The sequence below is a fragment of the Gavia stellata genome, chromosome 21 (genome assembly GCF_030936135.1).
Source record: "Gavia stellata isolate bGavSte3 chromosome 21, bGavSte3.hap2, whole genome shotgun sequence".
In the NCBI taxonomy this organism is placed as follows: Eukaryota; Metazoa; Chordata; class Aves; order Gaviiformes; family Gaviidae; genus Gavia; species Gavia stellata.
In genome coordinates, this window is record NC_082614.1 from 14,001,379 (window position 1) to 14,021,358 (window position 19,980).

A 19,980-nucleotide genomic window follows, 5' to 3' on the forward strand; every position below is an offset into this window, starting at 1 on the left:
TACGAACAAACACATTTGCTGGTCCAAGTGAAAGGGTAAGCAAGCTGTTGAACTGGCACTTTGCGTGGTTTCCTTTATTCACTTGTGGTGTAGCTTTTACACATCATGACCTTAGTTCACAGATTAGCCTTATCAGTGCTATTCATCTCCTTGCGATTAGTTGTTTTTATTAAAAAAAAGTATAAAGACCCTCAAGGCCAAGCCAAGGACACTCTGTAAGGATTGCACTGAATGACATTGATTCTTGTTTTTCTCTGCACAGTACTATCTAATTTTTGATCCAAAGCGACTTTTCTTTTTAAATACTGTGAAATTACCTACTTTACAGTGGAACTGCAGAAATAATGCAGAGCAAGGCAAGCCACGTTTGCTCCTTGCTTCATTGTCAAAAGTTGCAGTATGTTTTGTTTTTGTAAGACAGGTCTGCAAGTTGCCTACCCACCTGAAGTAAAAAGTCTCAAGTGATTAAAAATGTATTTTTCTTCAAGGAAGACCATAAATATTTCTGATGTAGTGTGTTTAAGTGGCAGAACAGAATGTAATTAGTGCAGAAGCTTAAAAAACCATCCAGATGTTAGAAAAACAGTTTCAACTTAAGTAACTCAGTTATCCTGGGGCAGAGGGAGAAGGATACAACTAGCATAGTGCAGGGTTTTATTTTATTTATTTTTGTATTCCAAAGAGAGAGAGCACGAGCAAGCACTTTTAAAAAAAAAAAATCACATTTTTATTTTATTCTAATACGCCAGCCGGAGTCACGACAGAGGGTCTCTGTGATGGGGCTGATTTGGCAGAACTCAATCTTACAAAACAAAACAAGTGACTGAAACCCACAGTCATAACTGTAACAACTGGGAAAAATGAAGGGGTTTTGGGACATATTATGAATTATGCAGGATAACTAAGCACAGAAATGTTTGCTGAGAGTGATTTAAGCTGGGGGGAGTGGGGTTCTGTCTTGTTTTTAAGAGTGAAATGCAGTGTGAAACAGAGTCCCCGGTGGTTGCTGTTAAAGCATGTGAGTATAGTGACAGTGACCAGGGAAAGGGCTGAGGGACAGCAGCACAGGCTCTGGTAGTGGTCAGCTGCACAGGCATAAGCTACGACCCCTGGTCCGCCTTCCCAGCCTCTAGCAATTAGCAAGGCTGAGTCTCCTGGAGCCAGAAGCTGCCTCTTACACACACTGGCTCAGCAACACCAAGGGCCCAGCCACCAAGACCATGGAAAATTCCATTTTGTAATTTTGAGCTCTACAACAGCTTGTGGCAGCAAGTACCACAATTTATAAACTGAACAGGGGTGGGGGTGTGAAAAAAGTGTCTGTTTTAAACCTGCTGTTTACTGGGTCACTGAGGTAGCTATTTTTGGCCCGAGTGCCATGAAGGGAGTATCTGTGTGTCTTCAAACATAGCTCTTGACACACTGATGTCATTCATAACCTGGAGTTGCCTTCCAGAGTTGGGGGGGCGGGGTGTACCCAGGACAAACAAGCCACCTCACACCAATCCCTTCACAGGGCGATTGAAGTAAAAGGCTCAAGCATCCCCCTGGTAATTTGGGTGCAGCTGGTTGTATTCGTAGTCAGTGCTGTTGACATGTGTGTGGAGAGTTCAAGGTTTAGCTGTTGCTGCAGGAAACCCAATGAATTCCTTGGCTAAAGCATGCAGGGCAGCGGACTTGAGTGTGGCCTACAGGCAACTAACCATAACAGCTTGTTACTGTACAGCGCAGGCTAAGCAGGTCCTGCAGGTGCGTTACTCTGGATGCCCGAGAGCCATCACGTTTCTAAACCTATGCAGTAAAAGAGTTACTATTTCCCCTTTACAGCAGTTCTTTCCATTGTACAATCAGCTTCCAAGGATGTGAGAAAATTTAACGACTGTGGCCTGGCCTTTGCTGCTGCCTGTTGATGTGAATGTGCTGAAACTGGGGGAAGCACAAATTCCTTGGCTTCCACCAGAAAGATGAGCAGGAAACTGAATTCTGGGTACAGCAGAGGTACAGCTGAGCACAGACCTCCGACAGAAACAGATCCAGTGTATTGATGGAATATGTCAGGCACCAGAGAAAGAAAGACAGACTGGGAATATCAATATGAAATCAGGAACAGAAAACATCCTGCCTCCTCAGCACTTCAGAAGGGTAAAAAGTAATCACATCTCCTACTAACTGAAAGAAAAAAAAAGCAGCAATTTGCCAAATAGAAGAACCAGGGCAAATCCCCGCTCCCGCAGCGCTTTTTTGCCAATTCAGACCACAAGCAGGGATCTCTCTTTCTCCCATTGTTTTTTCATTATTAGTGCCTTTCAGCACGGCTTGTCTACTAGGAAGTTCCACGAACAGTAGGAACACAGGTGCAGAGAGGGATGAGGGTAACTGCATCATGAGCTGGTCTCAGGAGAGCTTCTTTCACTGTTGTGTTTCTCTGACGCTCAAGCAGCCAAGCCAGAAGACCAGAAGCTGACGTGCCTGTGTCACACAGGGCCTCTCGCTTTTACTGTCTCTCGTCACAGACCCTAGAAAGGGGCAGGCTCCAGTTTCTCCATCAAGGATTTGATCCAACTTGTTCCATTGATCAGTTTTGTAGTGGCAATGACGTACTCTGTGCCTCCATCTTCCATTTGGGACAGAAATCTCAGCGCAGCAATTTCTGCATATGTTACACCTCCCAGGAAGAACACCAGAGTGACTCGGTTCTCACCGTGTTGACCTGTGTATTCAGAGAAATTTGCAGGTTGTCTTAGTTTTATTTTTATGTCTCCTATCCATCAACTGTCAGTCAAACTCAAAATGACCTAAAACTAAAACAAATATAGCAGCTGAATTAGAGGAGGAACCTATTGGGCGGAATACCAGACTGGGGCCCAGAAATGCAGACTCTACTCCCAGCTCTGGAGTCTCTTTACAGGATGTGTTTCTGCCTACCCGGGCTTAATACTAGGAGAGTGATGCTGACCTTCTTTGTAAAGTAATGTTACTTATTAAAATCACAGTGTAAGGTTAGGGTTTATTTTAGTACTCTGATGAGAAGTTAAACAAATGTACAGCTCTATAGTATCCTCAGTGCACATGGTGCTGTGCATTAATAGCAGGCTGAATATGTGACTGGACGTTTTAAAGAGGCCAGAAAGCTACCTGTCAAAAATGGGTTAGGTAGATCTAATACTGCAGTGGGGCAGGGAGATGAGAGAGATGCCTGGGCTCTGCCAGCCCTGATTTCAGTTTGCCTCATTCCAGCCTAAGAGAGATGCATCTCCCTTTGAAAAATGGGAAAACAAAGCAATACTTACGCTTTTTCTGAAGGCCAGTAGGTAACTGCTGCCTCTCCTCAAAATGGGGACCCGGCAGCATCTTTAAAACCTCCTCTATGCTCCGCCACCCTGGCCGAGCCAGAAGCTGTGCCAGGCGTACACTCAGTGGAGCATAGCCACTGTACACGTAGGAGATGTCGTTGGGGTTCTGCAGGAGAGAGCAGAGTGTGAGTGAGCAGCAGGCGAGTGCTACTTCATGCTGCAAAACAGCACCATAGAAATACATAAAATAAAATAAAGAAACAGATGAAGGTTTTCCTGCTGCAGATAATTCTGTATTGTTAGATGTAATGTTCGCTGCTGAGGCACCTGTTTACCTGTTCATTAACATCATCCATCCATAAGCGCAGGGTCTTCCTGATCGTTGGGTAGTTATTCCTACCACTTGTTTGAGGTTTCAGGAGTCCAGCCTTTTCTAAGTTGTTTAAGGTCAATATATGTTCATAGCCGTAAGTCTGCAATATAAAGAATTCACCTTTAATACCATGTCAATAATACATGACCAGAGTGTTTAAAAAAAAAGAAAAAAAAAGGCAAAGATGTCAGTTTAAAAAAGTTCTTTGGTTCAGATCTCTCTAGAGTGTATCCCATTTAGTGTTTAAATCATAATAGTAAAAAGTGCAATGATACATAAACCTCGCTGTATCTACATGTTGTAAAACACATGTGAGCACCTCCTGAGTCATTGCTGTCAGCCCACAGAGAAGCCTTAGTGCTCCACGTGTACACGCTGGATGTCAACACTACCCATGTATAAGATGCATCTGTCTAGAATGCAAGTGTTGTAGAGCTGAGGCTTTCATGTGGGTTTTCTCAGAAATTTATCAGTCCAAAAGTTACAGCCCAACCTGGAGAATCTCTCTTTTGTAATGGTCCAGAACCTTCTGCTTCAGTCCACTATTGCATACAGATTGCAAGCAAACGAGACGTAAGATCTTGATTAATGGATGTTTTTGAGCTATGCAGTCTTCAATATAATTGTTAACCTATTAAAAAAAAAAATACATAAGTTGTTATTTAAAGACCTGGAAAGAAAGATCTAGTTTTGCCTATTATCTCCAAAACAGCAAGAAAGAGGGTGCAGCTGCTCTCCTGGCAGCTCAAGACCGTCTGTAAAACAGTGATCCAGCACTGGTTCCACCTAGCATCTTTCTAAAGCGTGCCGATTCCACAGTCAACAGCTAGACTTTGTCTAATGCACTGAAAAAATTCTGATTAACCATCTTACATCTTGCACTGATCCCTCACAGCACGTAGTGCCCCTGTGCAAGTCACAGCACCCCAGCTGTGTACACCTGTGTTACAGGCAATGATAGGTAACCGGAGCCCGGCAAAGCACACAGGACAGCACCGACTCCAAGTACTTTCAGCGATGCCTGTCGCTTGGAATAAACTGCAAATGTGCAAGCAGACGCAAGTGAGAGCTCACAGCCTTGATGCTGGAAGGAGACAGACATCGTCTAGATCAGATGTTTCCTCTCTCGAAAAACCCCAGAGAAATACGCTGGGGTTTTTTTGAAGATGTAAGAGTCACTAATTGTCATTATCTACTTACCTTGTCTGTGTCTATTCCAGACATGAACTCCTGTTCCACTGTTAAATTATCAAAGAAATCTTCAGATGCTTTGGGAAAAGAATGAAAAATCAATACAATAGCAACTGACAGCTTATTTTCTACATTTAACATTTCAGCAGAGATGCACTGGATGGAGCAAAGCTCCATTTCGCCAAGCTGAATGACATCCATCAAGTTGTCTTGCATCTTGCTATATTGAAATTAGTCTGATAGACTGTTCAACAAATACTCACTGGTGATGTCTTTGATGAGTTCTGCAATGGAGGTGTGGTTTGCTAGAGAACTTCTTGCTGCCTGCATGTGTGGCAGCTGCGAAACAAACTGCTTAATCTCTCCAACGGTTTTCGCGTGGTGTCTTTCCTAAAGAAATCAGTCGCTTAGGTCAGGTCTTGTTCAGATTAATTAGCCATGCACCAACTAGATCATTTTATCATTAAAAAGTTTTTTACTGTACTCACTGCAATAGCAGATACAGTTAGATGCAGCCTTTTAGACAAAAGACTTTAAGTGCTTATACTAACGTCACAGCATTACCTGTAACAGCGCTTTGATCATTAGAAGAGGCAGGACATAATACAACAGTGTCGTGGTTTAGTCCCAGCCGGCAACTAAGCACCACACAGCCGCTCGCTCACTCCCCCCCTGCCCCAGTGGGATGGGGGAGAGAATAGGAAAAGTAAAAGCGAGAAAGCTCGTGTGTTAAGGTAAGAACAGTTTAATAAGTGAAATAAAATATAATAACAACAACAACAATAATGAAAAGGAAAATAACAACAACAACAACAAACAAGAAAGGCAAGTGACACAAATGAAAACAATTGCTCACCACCCTCCGACCGATGCCCAGCCCAAGCAGCGGGCCCCCGGCCAGCTTTCCCCCTAGTTTATATACTGAGCACGACATCATATGGTCTGGAATATCCCTTTGGTCAGTTGGGGTCGGCTGTCCCGGCTGTGTCCCCTCCCAACTCCTTGTGCACCTCCAGCCTACTCGCTGGTGGGGTGGTGTGAGAAACAGAAAAGGCCTTGACTCTGTGTAAGCACCGCTCAGCAATAGCGAAAACATCCCTGTATTACCAACACTGTTTTCCGCACAAATCCAAAACATAGCCCCATACTAGCTCCTATGAAGAAAATTAACTCTATCCCAGCCAAAACCAGCACAAAAAGGATCATTAGACTGGTTTTTTCCATTATACTAGTGTTGCCAATGACTTTTCTCCACCTTTGTCTGTTCCTCAGTTTCCCTATCAGCAAAACTACCTTTTTCATGCAAAGATGAGTTACTTTGCTAGCTGCCAGTAAACATGGAGCTCTAGGCAAATGCAGAGATGGGGGACATTTCCCCTCAAAGCAGTAGTGAAACTGCTGCCAGTCACTGTACCTGGCTGTAACAATGTTCCAGGTTTTGAGCAAGGATCTGATGAAGCACAATGCAGACATCAGCTGTCAGAGCAGTCCAGAGGTCTGTATTTCATTTGGGCTACTTGCCTCTTGCTGCAACTTGGAATAAAAATAATAATAATTTGACTCATATGTGAAGGATTTAAATGGGCAAGTGCAGGCAGGAGAGCAATAATGATGAAGACTGCAATTTAAGAAGTCCTCTGCTGCCAATATGCTGCTGTTTCATTATCACCTATTACCTCTGACAATTTCTTAAATGTCTTTTTTTTTTTTTTTAACTACCAGTATGAATAATCTATCTTTAGTGCCTTCAGCACTAATATTGCAGTAATAGACATTTACTAGGAGATGAGGCTGAGCACAGTATTTCAGTTAAGGTACCACTACCTCGTCTTAAATGTGGCAGAAGTGATGAGGCAAAGAAAAACCCAAGGAAATACAATCAAACAGTGTAACAAGTTCTCTTGAGAATCACCATGAAGCCTGAAAGCAGTGATATGGGATCTCAGTTTCTTTATGAATCATCAACAGGATGTTTTCAAACAAAACCACAAACACACCCCACAGCACTCTCCAGTTTTGTCTAAGGTGACACATGAGCATGAATTTGCAGGTCAAACCTCCTGTAAGACAACTGTCTTTCTCACATTCCTGTTGTTTTTTATGCCAGCCATAATACTCTATGAACATACATTCTGGAGTTTATTTCTTAAAGCTTTTTCTCTGCACGCTCAGGGAATACAAAGGGAAAAGGACCGTTCACTTACCAGGTAACAACAGCAACAAAGTGGAACAGCTAAAATTAACCTTTGGCCTCTTGCAGAGGGAAGCAGCACCTGACTGCTCTGCAGACCGAAGGAAGCAATTCCTATTATGGGAACTAGGGGCTAACACAGCAGAAATGCGGTTTAGGCTAGCTCTGAGACAAGCTTTTAACCAGAAGAGAGGTGTGGGGAGAAGAGAGGATCCGCATTACTACAGGATTCTTAAGAGGAGATCTGACCAACACCTACTCAGAACAGTTGAAGTGGAGCTGATCTCCTCCCATGGCAGGGGAACAGACTAGAGGGGCTTCTGAAGACTACCTGGTTTTTCGCTGGCTGGGGATTACTCGATGGCAACAGCTCGAGCTGCCAGTCACATCCCTGCTGAACACAGACTGCGACTTACCTGACGACAAGAACACCCGAGGGATGCACGGTCGGATAGATACAGGCCTCACCTCAAAGGCTGCTGAGATGATCTTGGCTTTCTTGCTCAGCACTGACCCCACAGCATTGAAGTTCTTGTCTCGGATTTCAGCATACAGCTCTTCAGCAGAGTTCAGCTGGAGCTTCTTGGGTTCTGTAGGGAGATCTTTCCCACCCTCACCCTGCTTCTTCGGGGCAAACTTCTCAGGCGGGAGTTTCACATAAGCTACCAAATGCAGAGAAATAACCCTTGTAAGGACTGGAACTTCACCACCAGAAGTTAAGATAAGCAGCCTGTGGAAGTGTGTCCCTTGGGCTGGAAACCGTTGCAAGCAGCAGAGCTGATATAAACGCCCAGACGACTCAGTGCCTATGCGTTAATTAAGGAGAGTCTCCCTGTACTCACCCAGGGATCCAGAGACCTCTACACACATACATGATCGGAACCCAAGCGCTAGCTACTCAAAGAGGTTTGGAGGCCGCCTTCCAGCCAGTCTTCAGTACAGCAGGAGCGATTAAAACTCATAAATGCCTCTCTGGAGTTTTTCTTACTACCTCCTAGGGAGCAGGAGAGCGTGCTCAACGACCTTTCACAAACTGTTCCCGACCCCTCAGTGTGGAACAATGTGAGCCAGCCAGGCTAGAAAGCGAAGGCATATGGCAATATCTCTGCTCCCACATTACGTGTTCTGTGCCACCATGTCTGCACCCAGCCAACATCCAAAATATTCCCATTCAGTAACAGGCACTGTACCCAACTCCCCTTCCTAGGCAAAAAGAGAGCCAGAGCTGATCTTGATGGGCTCTAGCTTGGGACTGAACCATCTCTGCGCTAAGTTCAGGTGAGCTGCTCCCACGTCACTGTCATTTAGCAAAGCAGAAATCCACTTGACACACTGCAACCCGCCCCAGCAACCAGAGACCTCCCCCTTACCCGGCAGTACTCACTGTTCTGAATTCCATAGATTTCATCTATCAGCCCTTCGTACGTCAGCTGCGTAGCTAATGGCGTCAGCAGATCAACGTTGCGGTCCAGCAACAAGAGGGTATCAAAGACAGGAAATATCGAGTTCTGGCTTCCAGGGAACTCGCGCTTCATCCTGATCATCATATTAGCCACGTGCTGAAAACAAACCACGTTGGTCTGGTTATGGTGCAGGCCACAACGGATGGATTTGACTCCTAGGGCCTACAAGCACATGCTCATGCAAGTATAGGGTGCAGACCTGTGTAAGGGAAGAGAATGGCAAGAGGTACAAACTGGCTGACTGACGGGGGCAGGATGGGACAAAGAAAACAACGTCCTTCTCTGCTGCTCTCTGCAGGACAGTGACTGTGGCCGACACACCAGGCTCATCTCAAGCCACTCCCTTGTTACAAGAGGTACCAATTAAACCGTAGGTTGATCAGAGAGAAGGAAAAAGGATGAGTTATAGGGAGAGATGAAAAAGCTAAGGCATGAGGAGTAGGTTACACATTTCCTGCTTTATTCAGCCCTTCTGATACCAGCAGAGTGGCTAAGTGTTAAAACTCCACAGAAAGAAGAACTGCTGAGAACACAAAGTCAGTGTACCTGTGAGCAAAACATACGAAATCAGATAAATCCTCCTGACAGGAAGACTTATGGAACAGCAAAGATTGTTCTTTTGGCCAGAGATGACAAAGACCCGATGGCTATGATCCCGAAATTCCAGTATGACAAGAATGGTCTGTGGCTGGATTCAAAAAACCCACAGGTGCATTTTACCAAACGCTCCTTAAAGCAGTTCCAAAGAACAAAATGCATTTTTTTCAGCAGCAATGTTTGCCTTACCCGGGCACACTCGCCCTTCCCAAAAATCTGCGGGATGGTTCCGTAGAGAGCCTGCAGTGTCATCAGCCCCTTTGCCGCGTGGTACAGACTTGTCTGGTCGCTCTCCAGGTAACATTCCTAAACAACAAGAAGGATTCCCGATGGAAGGTGTCGATCCAACACAGCTGCTTCCACAGCAGAACGTGGTCCATGTGAACGGTTCAGAAGAGACACAGGCTAGGGAAAAACTATGGCTGTTGGCAAATACGGACCTTCCCTGTGCTGTCAATACATCAAATCATTTGATCAAACTAGACACTGTAGTATTTCTGAACCCCACACGCTACTCCCAGTTTGATGGAGGGAGTAAGAGAGCCAGAAAGTGACTGCAGAGAGCCTCTCCCTCTAATTAGGCCAATCTGAGCGCACAACACCTCATCATAGCTGCTGACAAGCAGCTGCAAGCCCTGACGCGTCCTCTGGGCTACACTTAATAAGGCAAAGATGGCCAAAGAAACTCTCCAACCTTTCTGTCCCCAGACGCAGCATTCTGAGAAAAGAGGACACACAGCCGGTATGTGGCAGCTGTTAATGCTCCGTGCAGCTCAGTGCGCAGTATTAACCATCGTACATGGCTCTTTGGCTGCATATTGACACAATCTGTGCTGGCTCTTTGTAACCACTAAGTATTTTAAGCCTCATGAATGCTCAATTTGTGAAAAAAACACCAGCAGTTAAAGCTGGAGGCACTGGGGCGCAGCTTGGTGTAGTGATGGTTCTTTCGGCATTTAGTCAGAAAACAGACAGAGAAGTTCAGGCTCGGCTCAGCGCTCAGGATCAAGTTCAGCGCTCAGGATCAAGTTCAGCGCTCAGGATCAAGTTCAGCGCTCAGGATCACACCACATTTGCTCTGCAAGGCCTTTCCCTGCTGTGCGGGTCACCGACAGACCCTCCGAGCGCCTCTGTAGCAAACACCAACAGCCAACACAAAACGCAGTGTTCTTCCTCAAAGACGAAACCAGCACTTACCTTGAATGCGCTCTCAGACTCCATGGAGAGCAGGTCTCCATCGAAGGGTATCAGGTCCAGGCTGTACTGCTCTCGGTGGATGAAGGACCCCAGCACGCCCTGCTCCTTCAGCCACTGCTCGCAGAGCAGGCTGCGGCGCGGCACAAAGAGGATGTGGAAATCCCTCTGGGGAGAGCGGCCTCTGTCTTCCCTGGAAGAGTCACAGGCACAGCACAGCAAACGGTAACTCAGCTGCGCAGGTAACCAGTGCAGACCGCGGGCTGGGGGCACTGAGTTCAAAGGAAATAGGAATGCCGCGCTTGGTTATTATCACCAACTTCCATTCCTATCTTTGTATTTCAGGGTATTTTTTACCCAGCCGTGTACATCCACCGCCACAGGCCTGAAACCAGGGCAAGGTGACGTGGTTTCCCTGCAGTTCTCAAAAGGAGGGTCAATCACAGCACGACTCATTCCAGCTAATTGGAAGTAACGTACATTCTCTTGACGAGGAACGCGCCCTCTGCATCGCCAGCCGAAGTGAACCCCCCCTCCCTCCCAGGGGGTCTCGCGCCCCACATGAGCCCTGAGAGCGGCCGCGCTGCAGTTTCGGTGTCTGCAACGTAGTTCCCCATTCCGAGCCCGGACGTGACGAACCCCACGGCAGTTTCAGGCCAAACCCGTCTCCCCTCCTTGGGCGGGAGCCCCGACCGGCTCCCAGTAAGAGACCCACGGGTCGGCCCCTCGCAGCCGCCGTACCTGAGCACGTTGTCCGTGACGATGTCCATCAGCTCCAACTTGGGCCTAACGAAGAAGATGACGTTCTTGACGTCGGCCTGCGGCAGGCGGCCCGGCTTCAGCGTGAACATCTTCTCCACCTCGTGTTCCTACGCGGAGGCAGGGGCGTTGGTTACCTGCGGGGAGCTCCCGTGGCACGGCCCTGCAGCTGAGGCGCTGCCGCCGCCGCCGCCTCGCCCGGCCCCGCCGCGGCGTTTACCTTCAGCAGCGAGTACTGGGCGATCAGCCCGAAGGGCCCGGTCAGGTACTCGTCCCAGACGATCGCCTGCGGGAAGGGACAGAGGCGTCAGGCCCGGGCCCCGCCGGGCGCCGCGCCCGCCGCCGCGCGGCCCCGCTCACCTTGGAGCCCGCGCACTTGTCGAGGAACTCGCGGAGCTCCCTCCGCCCGGCCTCGCGCAGCGCCGTCAGGTTGACGCGCCCCGAGCTCAGGTGCGCCGCCATCGCCCTCCCGCCGCCGCCGCCGCCCGCGCCGCTCACGTGACGCCGGCGGTCACCTGGCGCCCGCCACGTGACGGCCGAGGCGGAGCCAGGCAGCGAGAGGCCGCGGCGGGCCCGGCCGCGCAGCGCCCCCTGGCGGGCACCACAACTCCCGTCCTCCAGCCGCCCGCTGCCGCCCGCAGCGCCAGGGAAAGCCGGCGGCGGCCCGCAACGCTGCTGACGTTTTGCTTCCCACTTACTGACAGTGCAGCCACAGGGCACGTTTGTCCCCCAGGGAAAGATGAGGAAAGAAAACACACCTTTTTTTTTTTTTCCAAAATATAACTTTAATATATATATGCATATATACACACACACACACCACACACACCATATAGAAGCTGAAAGAATGCAAAAAAAAACCCCAAAAAAAGGATGTCCCACAAACTGTTTGAGGTGTGCACAGCATACGGGTCTCCAAAAAGCCCCACAGCAGCTCCCTTCCTTACCTGCTTCCCCACTTCACGTTTCACACCACGACCCAGAGCTTGCCCGCACTGAGCGCAATCACAATCAAACCACGAAATGAAAATAAAGGTGAAATATTTCTCAACCCAGTCCAGTGTCAAAAAAAAAGCTTAAAAATCTAAATGTACAAATTCAGCCTTAAAATGGTTTAGTGCAAATATGAAAATTAACAGCATAATTTTAAGGTATTTAAATAGCTTTAATATAACTATAGTGCTTCGTTCCTATACATGTTTTCCCATCAACAGATGCAACAGCATGGGGGCGTTTCTTGTTAGAGTGGGGACAAACCCAGCACCTGGGAAGAAACAGCATAAAGTCATTTGTTAAATCATTTATTTATATTTCACTTAAGTTTATTAAAGGGAGATAGGGTTATTTATTAGCGGAGGAGCAAAATATTTATCAATTTACTGATTCTGGAGTGGATGGGCAAGGGGAAGGGGAGCGAGGGGGTCAAGAAACGCTGTCCCTTTTCCTGACGTTCAGCACACACAAATGCTGGTGGTATAAATCGTCCGACTAGGGCGCACAGACAGTCTGTCCTCCCGCCGCGTGTTGCGTTAGAAGGTCTCGTCGTCATTGCAGTCGGCCGTCCAGTGCCCGAACATCTCGCAGGTATCGCAGTAGGGGCGTTCTTCTCTCCTGCTGCCGTGGTAAGCCGAGTGGGGCGGCTCCTCCAGCATCTGTGCCTGCGTTGGACAGTCTTCAGTGTCGTGAAGGTCAAAGCAGCCGCAGATATCACAGAAAAGACGAGGTTTCTTCTTTGACAGGCTTTCTTCCTCACTGCAAGATCAGCACCAGCGCAAGTCAAGCAGGGTACTCCTCCTTCATCAAGGAGAAAGGCCTGCTTCCCCGCCCCGCGCCATACACTGTCTCATAATTACTGAGACTAAGGAAACACCACGGTGGTCAACATAAAAAAATTACAAAACCCCTTCTGAAGATCTTCTGACATCTCGACTACCTTGCAGTACCCCCATATTCCCTTATACTGTAATATTTACTAAACAAACTGCCCTGTTTGTGTAAATATTTGCACAAATACAGACATTATTTAAAAAAGAAACACATGTAAACTGGTTTCTCTTTTCTCTTGACAGAAGTCACAATATATCAAATAGGTTTTCGTTCTAGCTCCCTGGACTGGACCTCCCCATCTCAATGCAGCTACCTGCCTCTTGAGAGCAAAGACTCTTCTACTCAATTGGGAAAGGGACAAACTCAACCAAGACCAACAACAAACATGTTACGACACATCAGTGTTTGTGATCGATAACTACAGAGGATCATTTTGCACCAGCAGGTACACTGTAGTAATGGACCTAAAAAGGCGGCTGGATTCAGTCACCCTAAATCCAAGGGAAAGCTACGTTTGTCCTTCCTGACAGCTGAAATCAGGCTGGGGCATTGGGCAGCTGACAGAACGGACTGCTACCAACAGTTCCCAAAACACAAGCCGAGGTTTTCTTTAGGATTTATACCTGTCATAGTTATTTATCTCCTCTTCATTGCCATTGAGGGCTGCTTCACACATTCTTTGTATTTTCAAGTTCAATTCTTCATTTCTCCTTTGCAGATCTACTATCACTGAATTCAGGAAGTCGATCTATGATAGCCAAGAACAAGGACAGTCAGCAGGCTGAGAACTGCACTTTGGAGAAAACGAGCAACAAAGGAAAGGCCCTCAAACTGACACGTGCAGATCTCCGTTAACTCTCACTGCTGGATCGCTGCGTTACAGAGAGCACCCACGGACACAGAGAACAAGGGACAGGAACTTCCCAAAGGACCCCTGAGATCCTCAGTGTGATTTCTGACCAGGGAGCTAGGTAGTTCCACCCAGCCAACAGGTCTGACAGACAGCGGTGGGTCTCAACCACCACCGATAGATCAAGTTCTTTTTCTAACATTACATTTTGAACATAAATCTGGTTGTGTAATTCTGAGCAGAACAGCGTCTCTGTTCCTCTGAACCTGCAGCCCCGGGGGATGCTCTCAGCCATCCTGGAGGGGCAGTGGGACAGCGCAGCGCAGCCGTCGGCATCTCCCAAAGCTAGTTTGAGCCACAGAGATCAGTAGGCCAGCACTGCAGCAGCACTGCTGAATGTAATCAAGTCATGCTTGGCAAATTAACATAGTGAATAAAATAAAGGAAGCCGAGAAGTGGAACAAACCTCGTGCTGATTGGAAGGAAGGGTTGCCATCAGCAGGTGAATTCAAGGAGGCAGAAAACCAGAAAAAGATTGGTGGTTAGTGTACGTTAATTACTTCTGATCTCTGTACAGACTAGGAAGGGCATTTTTTAATCAACGTGACTGACATCAGTGATGTAACAAGGACTTTTCTAATGAGCAGAAGCTGCTTCTATTCTAACCCTGTTTCCTAGGCATTTGCTGTCACAGGCCGCCTGTTGCATGGCAGTGCTTCACATGTTCCTTATGACTATCATACTCTTTGATACACATTCTTCCTGTTACCAAGCTCAAGCTAACTGAGCAACTCCCTCACCCCATTGCTGCCGACCTTCATTCTGAGTAAAGTTCTGCAGTTAGGAAGAAGCAAAGATCAACATTTTCAGCTGCAGAAACTTAGAAGTAGCATGGGAGCTCAGGTAGGCCGTTTCTCCAAGGTGGCAAGCACCACAGATTCAGGTGGGCCATGCCTTATTCCTCGTTCACATTGAAGAAACCATTGGAAAGAACGGCAAGGAGCAGTTGGGGAGGGTGCTCTGCTGGGCTGTACCTCACCAACGGGCTGCAGGTCAAAACCGCCACTCCTGCTTTCCTGCTTGCTTCCTCATGTTCCAATAACCCAAACTATTTCTCCAGTATCACTCATCACTTGATTCTTAATATTTACTGTTAATATTTCCCTTCAGAAGCAGAAGGTTACCAGATAAATCTGCCTGTTATAAACCTGATTTACAAAATCTGATAGGAACTGTCTTTTGAAAAATATTTCACTCTGCCTATAGACACACTGCTGTTTTAGCATGCTGACATTCCAGATCAAATACCTGCTTCTCTTTTGCAATTTCATCTTGAAGTACATTAGCAGCAATGTCACCTTTAAAGAAAAAAAAAAACACAACAAAAACAAACAAGGTATAAATATCCAATAATCTAAATTATGAAACATACAATGGCTTAGTCAGAGACTGAACTAATGTCATAGTCTCCAGTCTCCAAAACATCTTATTCTCACTGCTTTCTAATCACTCAGTGTAAGCTTTGGTAAAGGTGACTTCTTTGGGGAAATTTTTGACTGCTGCATTACAGAAACATATTCAATACTGCACGCTACTTACTAAAATACAGAGAAAGTACATATAGGTGACAGCTAACATTACAGATCTGCAAAGGAACGTTCCTCTGTTGAGAGATGAGACTGCAGTGGTACGAAGCTTAAGCAGCTCAGCGTAAGGTAAGCATGAGTGTCTAAAATGGGGGATTCCCAGTCCTGTGCCCAGGTAGGCGGTTTTGTTATGATGCCTACACATTACTTTGCAGCTACAGCAAGGAAAACCAGTATCAGTCTAAGAGAGGCTCTTGCACAGAAGCCACACCACAAACAGGATAAAGTTTTATGGTTTATGCACATTTCATTTCAAGTCAAATCACTTCCCACCGCCGTGTAAATGGGGTTAGCTGGCAATGTCGGTAGCTTTCATATTTTGCAGCTGGTCAGATTTCCTTCACTCAAATCTTACGTGTGTTCTACAACAGGAAAGTTACATGTCTCAGGAGGTTCAATTAGTTAAACCTCCTTTTAACTATCTGGTTAACAGTTGCAAAAATCTACAAGATTAAAGCTGAAGGCACAGAGACAATAGAGAGGCGCTCTTTTTTACCTGAGGAGCCAGTTACAGTTAAAGGCCGTTCGTTGTTTTCCTTGAGTTTTTGCTCCAAGTTCTTCACCTTTTCCTCAAGTTTCAATTTGTCAGACTCCAGTGACTTAACCACTGACTGCAAGGTTTTTGCAGAAGCGTTTTCTCCACGGAGCACCGTGATCTGTAAGAATTAGTTCAGAATGCTTAGGCCTTCCACAATGAAGTCAGAGCACCAAGGCAACGTCCTTGGGAGTAAGGGCTAAACAGCCACCAAAACTACACGCCTGAAGTCACTTAACTGGGCACAGGTATCTAAAGATTTAATTCTAAGGTTTAACTATGCTAAGTTAATAAAGAAAAACAATAGGCCAACTCTTCAGTAGCAAGCATACAAAGTCATACGCTCGTAGCCATAACTTAATCTGAAATTAAGAATCATCCCACTGTTCCGCGTTTACCTCATTTCTGAGTTTTTCCAGTTCCTCATCTTTTTGTGTGATCAAGGCACTAGTAACACTGATGGATTTTTGTAAAGATGCTCTCTCTTCATCAATTTCTTTTTTTAATGTTGATTCTCTAAAAGAAAACCAAATACAACCAGAAATCATCTAAAGAATATATTATTGTAGTCGCCTAAAGAAGTTTAATTTAATTTCAATTATTAGACTACTGTAAGAAGTGGCTCTTAAAAAGCAAATTTCAATTCTGTACTTGACTAAGGTTTTATGTATGTATAAACATTCCTGATGTTACAACTGTGGAAACAAAGCAAAAACTTTACCTAGGTAGTACATGCCAGAATCTGCATATCATCGTATCCGTTTCAATTTAAAGAAACAAGTTAATGGACTGGGGAGATACAGGATAAACAAACATGTTGCACAATGTTCCACAAAACCTAACTTCAGAGTTTTGTTACTTCTTGAAAATTACTAACAAGCAACAAAACAGACATGCAAAGCTCATTATACAAGTTGTCATGCAAAGCACTGATGATGCTGGAAATATCAGCTGGTCCTCACTAATTTCAGCAACATCATTATTTCCGGAAACACGTACTTTGAGAGTTTCTGGGCCTTTAACAACTTCGGTTTCAGCACAAAACGATGTGGGATTTGTACTTCATGAAAGATGGGTTAAAAAGAAACCCTCCAAAGCAGTCACTAAGCCTTTCCGTGTACGTATGTCCAGTTTTCCCAACCTTTTCAGCTGATCTAATAGGAGACATGACTTCTGCCTACAAATCCTGTCCTGACAGTGATCTTAGGGCATCATAGCTATGACATCCTCACACTGATGCTAACGAGTCTTCCTGATAGCTCACAGAATACACACAGATGAATAATCATCCTCTGATGTGAGGGCTGCTGCTACAAAGTTCCTTAAAAGCTGAAAGGTTTTTGTTTTTAAAAAAAAATACTAAAAAATGACGGTTACTCCAAAAATCTATGTTTACTTATCTAGAAGAGAAACTTGCTTTTCAGAGCACCACGCAGCGCCCAGCAGCTAGCTGTCAGCCCTCCGACCTTCTGCAGGTGTAGCCAGTTTTCTGTGCAATTCCACACATCTCAGTTTAGACGATCACGGTCTCACTGCCACAGCAGCGAGCTGCTTCTCTTCTTACTAGCTGAGAGGGCTGAAGACAAACTAGGCTACCTGAATGCGTACCCACTACACAAAAAGCACGGAGTAGCCAGTACTTCAAAGATACCAAGTGACACAACGGTTTCATTTAATAACTAAACTACACTACACTCTCTTAGGACTGTTGAAGGGATCGAGCGCAGAACGCGTCCCTGTGTGACAATGCTCGGTAGGTAGGGGACAGCTATTAAGTTCAAATGGAAAAGTTTTCATATCCACAGTATCTACACTTAGTGAGAGCCATGATACCCAGACCATGAAATACAGTAAATCTCACCGACTCAAGATAAATAGGAAACTCAACAATGAGAGCACAATTAATGCAATTCTTTCATTGTTAAGATTATAGTCGGGAATGGAAGCAGCAAGTGGAGAATCTGGGGTTTAGAGAAGCTGATGCAGCTGCCAAACAAGAACCAAAAGGTTGATTTTGGTTTTGGTATATTTTTTACAGTAAGAGAATTAATATATGCAGAAACACAACAAACCGCAGACTGCACGATCTTGCCTTCAAATACAAGCGATACCCTGTTAACAAAAACCAAAAGGGCAACAGCATTTAATAGATCCCCTCGCCAACCTTGATTCAGCAAAGCACTGAGAGCGTGACAGCAATCTCTGTGTTCTTCAGCAGGATTACATACACGCTCTAGCCTAACCCCTCTTTTTAAATGCTTTGCTGAATTGGATGAAAAGCGCAGGGTGGTGGTGTGGAAAAGAAATGTGCCACCAATGCATGGGACACTGCTGACAGAGCACAGCTGCCCTCTCCAATCCACCGAGCTGCAAATCCAGCGTTTACGTAAGGCAGGGGAAATGGGAAAGTACATCTGGAAGTTGCTGCTCAGAAGCTCTCCTGTACCCGAGACTTCTCCCGGGCTTCCCTTTGCTATGTACGCAGCTGTAGAAGGGCAGATGGAAACCCCAGTGACTCATCCCACACTCAAAAGCTCGTTACTTAGCCAGTGTTTCCACTTTTTGGTCAGATCTTCACCTTAGAGATCAAGACTAAACATATGCTTTTTGTACAACTATGGTTAACTTGCTATTTATTGGGCTTGGTTTCAACCACCACGAGCATTTAGGTGGTTGAAAAAGGCAAACAGTTTGTAAGCGTATAAATATGTATTCATAAATTCAATATACGAGTCTAGAATACTATAACACAAGGGGAGAGAAACAAGAGAAGAAAAGAGGAGAGAAAACAAGGGGGGGAAAACGGTCCCTGTACCGTAGCACTGTTTTTTTCTTTTACAGGGCGGTCTCTCCAGGAACCACGCTTTACAGCTCCAGTTGGAGGCCCTCTAAAATGCTGAATGTAGGAAAACCTACAAATACAGTAGGTGTATGTCACTACTTACTTATACGTAAGTGTAGATCACAGTTCACTTCCAGCATCAGCTGAGAGCCTACCCCACTGATGCTCTCAGCTTCAGTATCGTTTGTAGTATGATTCATATGAGAGATAGTAAACGTAAGGAGCATATGCTGAATGTGAAATAACTACATAGTGATAACTTGTAAGAAAAATCTTGTTGAAACTATTTATTTAATCAGGGGGGAAAAAAAAAAAAGGAAATTGCTTCAGTGAACTTAAACTTTTTCCCTGCCAATTCAAGTCCAAAATACCTGCTTACCAGCAGGGATTAAAAAAACCCAAAACAACAATAAAAATGACTTTGTCATTTCACACGCCATTTTAAAATTTCACTTCCTTGAGGAGGTTAAACCATATGTTGAGCTGTATGTGGAAGGCATGGGAGAGAGAGGTTTTTGTTTTGTTTTAACATAAAAAAAATCACCCAGATTCTTCCCTTACTACAAAAATAAGAAATTCTAAGAATGAAGCAAATACCTTAAAGTGTTACTGGGCAAGCTTTAAAAATGCAAGATAACAAGAACCACATGTTAGAAACATGGAGTAGAAATGCAAAATACTGTAAGGAGGAACTAAATTTGCACCAAGGGGCTTTTTTGTTTTGGTAAAAAATATAGACTTTTTTTAATATATATATATATATTGCTGCGTATTCTACAAAACAAAAGCAAGACACCAAGGGACAAAGGCAGCCAAAATATGTACAACAACTTTACTAAAAAAAAAAAAAAAATAAAATTATTTATTGTAACGTGGATAGACTTTCTTGAGTCTTACCATTAAAGACACACAGATATAGCAAAGGAAGCAAGGGTAGGAAAGGGAAGAGAGAGGAATGAGATGAGTATCGATAAATAGCGCAAGCTCAAAGACAATAAGACAGTTAGCAACCCACAATGAACCTCATGAGCTGAAGTAACATAGAACCCCCTTAGATTCATAAATATCAAACTCCTGTCACTCCTAGCCAACTTCATAGAGGGAGTTGCTAAAATAGAGGAAGAGAATTCCTGTGGGTGGAAGGAAGGCAGGAAAGCTACCGCTAGAGATTTGACCTTATTGAAATAAAAAGATGTCTCTGTTTCAGTATCTCAAATTC

General features: G+C 45.3%; 2 protein-coding genes across 5 annotated transcripts in view; both read right to left on the reverse strand.

Moving 5' to 3' along the window:
- Nucleotides 1-1,458: 1,458 nt before the first annotated feature.
- Nucleotides 1,459-11,523, reverse strand: VPS33A (VPS33A core subunit of CORVET and HOPS complexes). Of its 2 annotated transcripts, XM_059827522.1 has the most exons (13): nucleotides 11,422-11,523; nucleotides 11,282-11,347; nucleotides 11,044-11,171; nucleotides 10,306-10,495; nucleotides 9,298-9,414; nucleotides 8,433-8,607; nucleotides 7,517-7,710; nucleotides 5,121-5,247; nucleotides 4,867-4,934; nucleotides 4,160-4,297; nucleotides 3,629-3,766; nucleotides 3,291-3,459; nucleotides 1,459-2,710 (listed from the first exon to the last, which is right to left on the reverse strand). In XM_059827522.1, exons 1-13 carry the CDS (start codon nucleotides 11,521-11,523, stop codon nucleotides 2,517-2,519), a joined length of 1,806 nt encoding a protein of 601 aa, XP_059683505.1. In that variant the 3' UTR covers nucleotides 1,459-2,516. The 2 variants fall into 2 exon arrangements, with proteins under 2 accessions (XP_059683505.1, XP_059683506.1); XM_059827523.1 differs by lacking the exons at nucleotides 5,121-5,247; nucleotides 7,517-7,710.
- Nucleotides 11,524-14,876: 3,353 nt separating this feature from the next.
- CLIP1 (CAP-Gly domain containing linker protein 1) overlaps nucleotides 14,877-19,980 on the reverse strand; it is a 71,202-nt gene continuing 66,098 nt past the window's right edge. For all 3 annotated transcript variants that reach the window (XM_059827471.1, XM_059827473.1, XM_059827472.1), the window contains 3 exons: nucleotides 16,318-16,435; nucleotides 15,881-16,040; nucleotides 14,877-15,096 (listed from right to left, as the gene is read on the reverse strand). In XM_059827471.1, coding sequence (XP_059683454.1) covers nucleotides 14,999-15,096; nucleotides 15,881-16,040; nucleotides 16,318-16,435 — 376 coding nt within the window. In that variant the 3' untranslated portion in view covers nucleotides 14,877-14,998. The remainder of the gene's footprint in view (nucleotides 15,097-15,880; nucleotides 16,041-16,317; nucleotides 16,436-19,980) is intronic.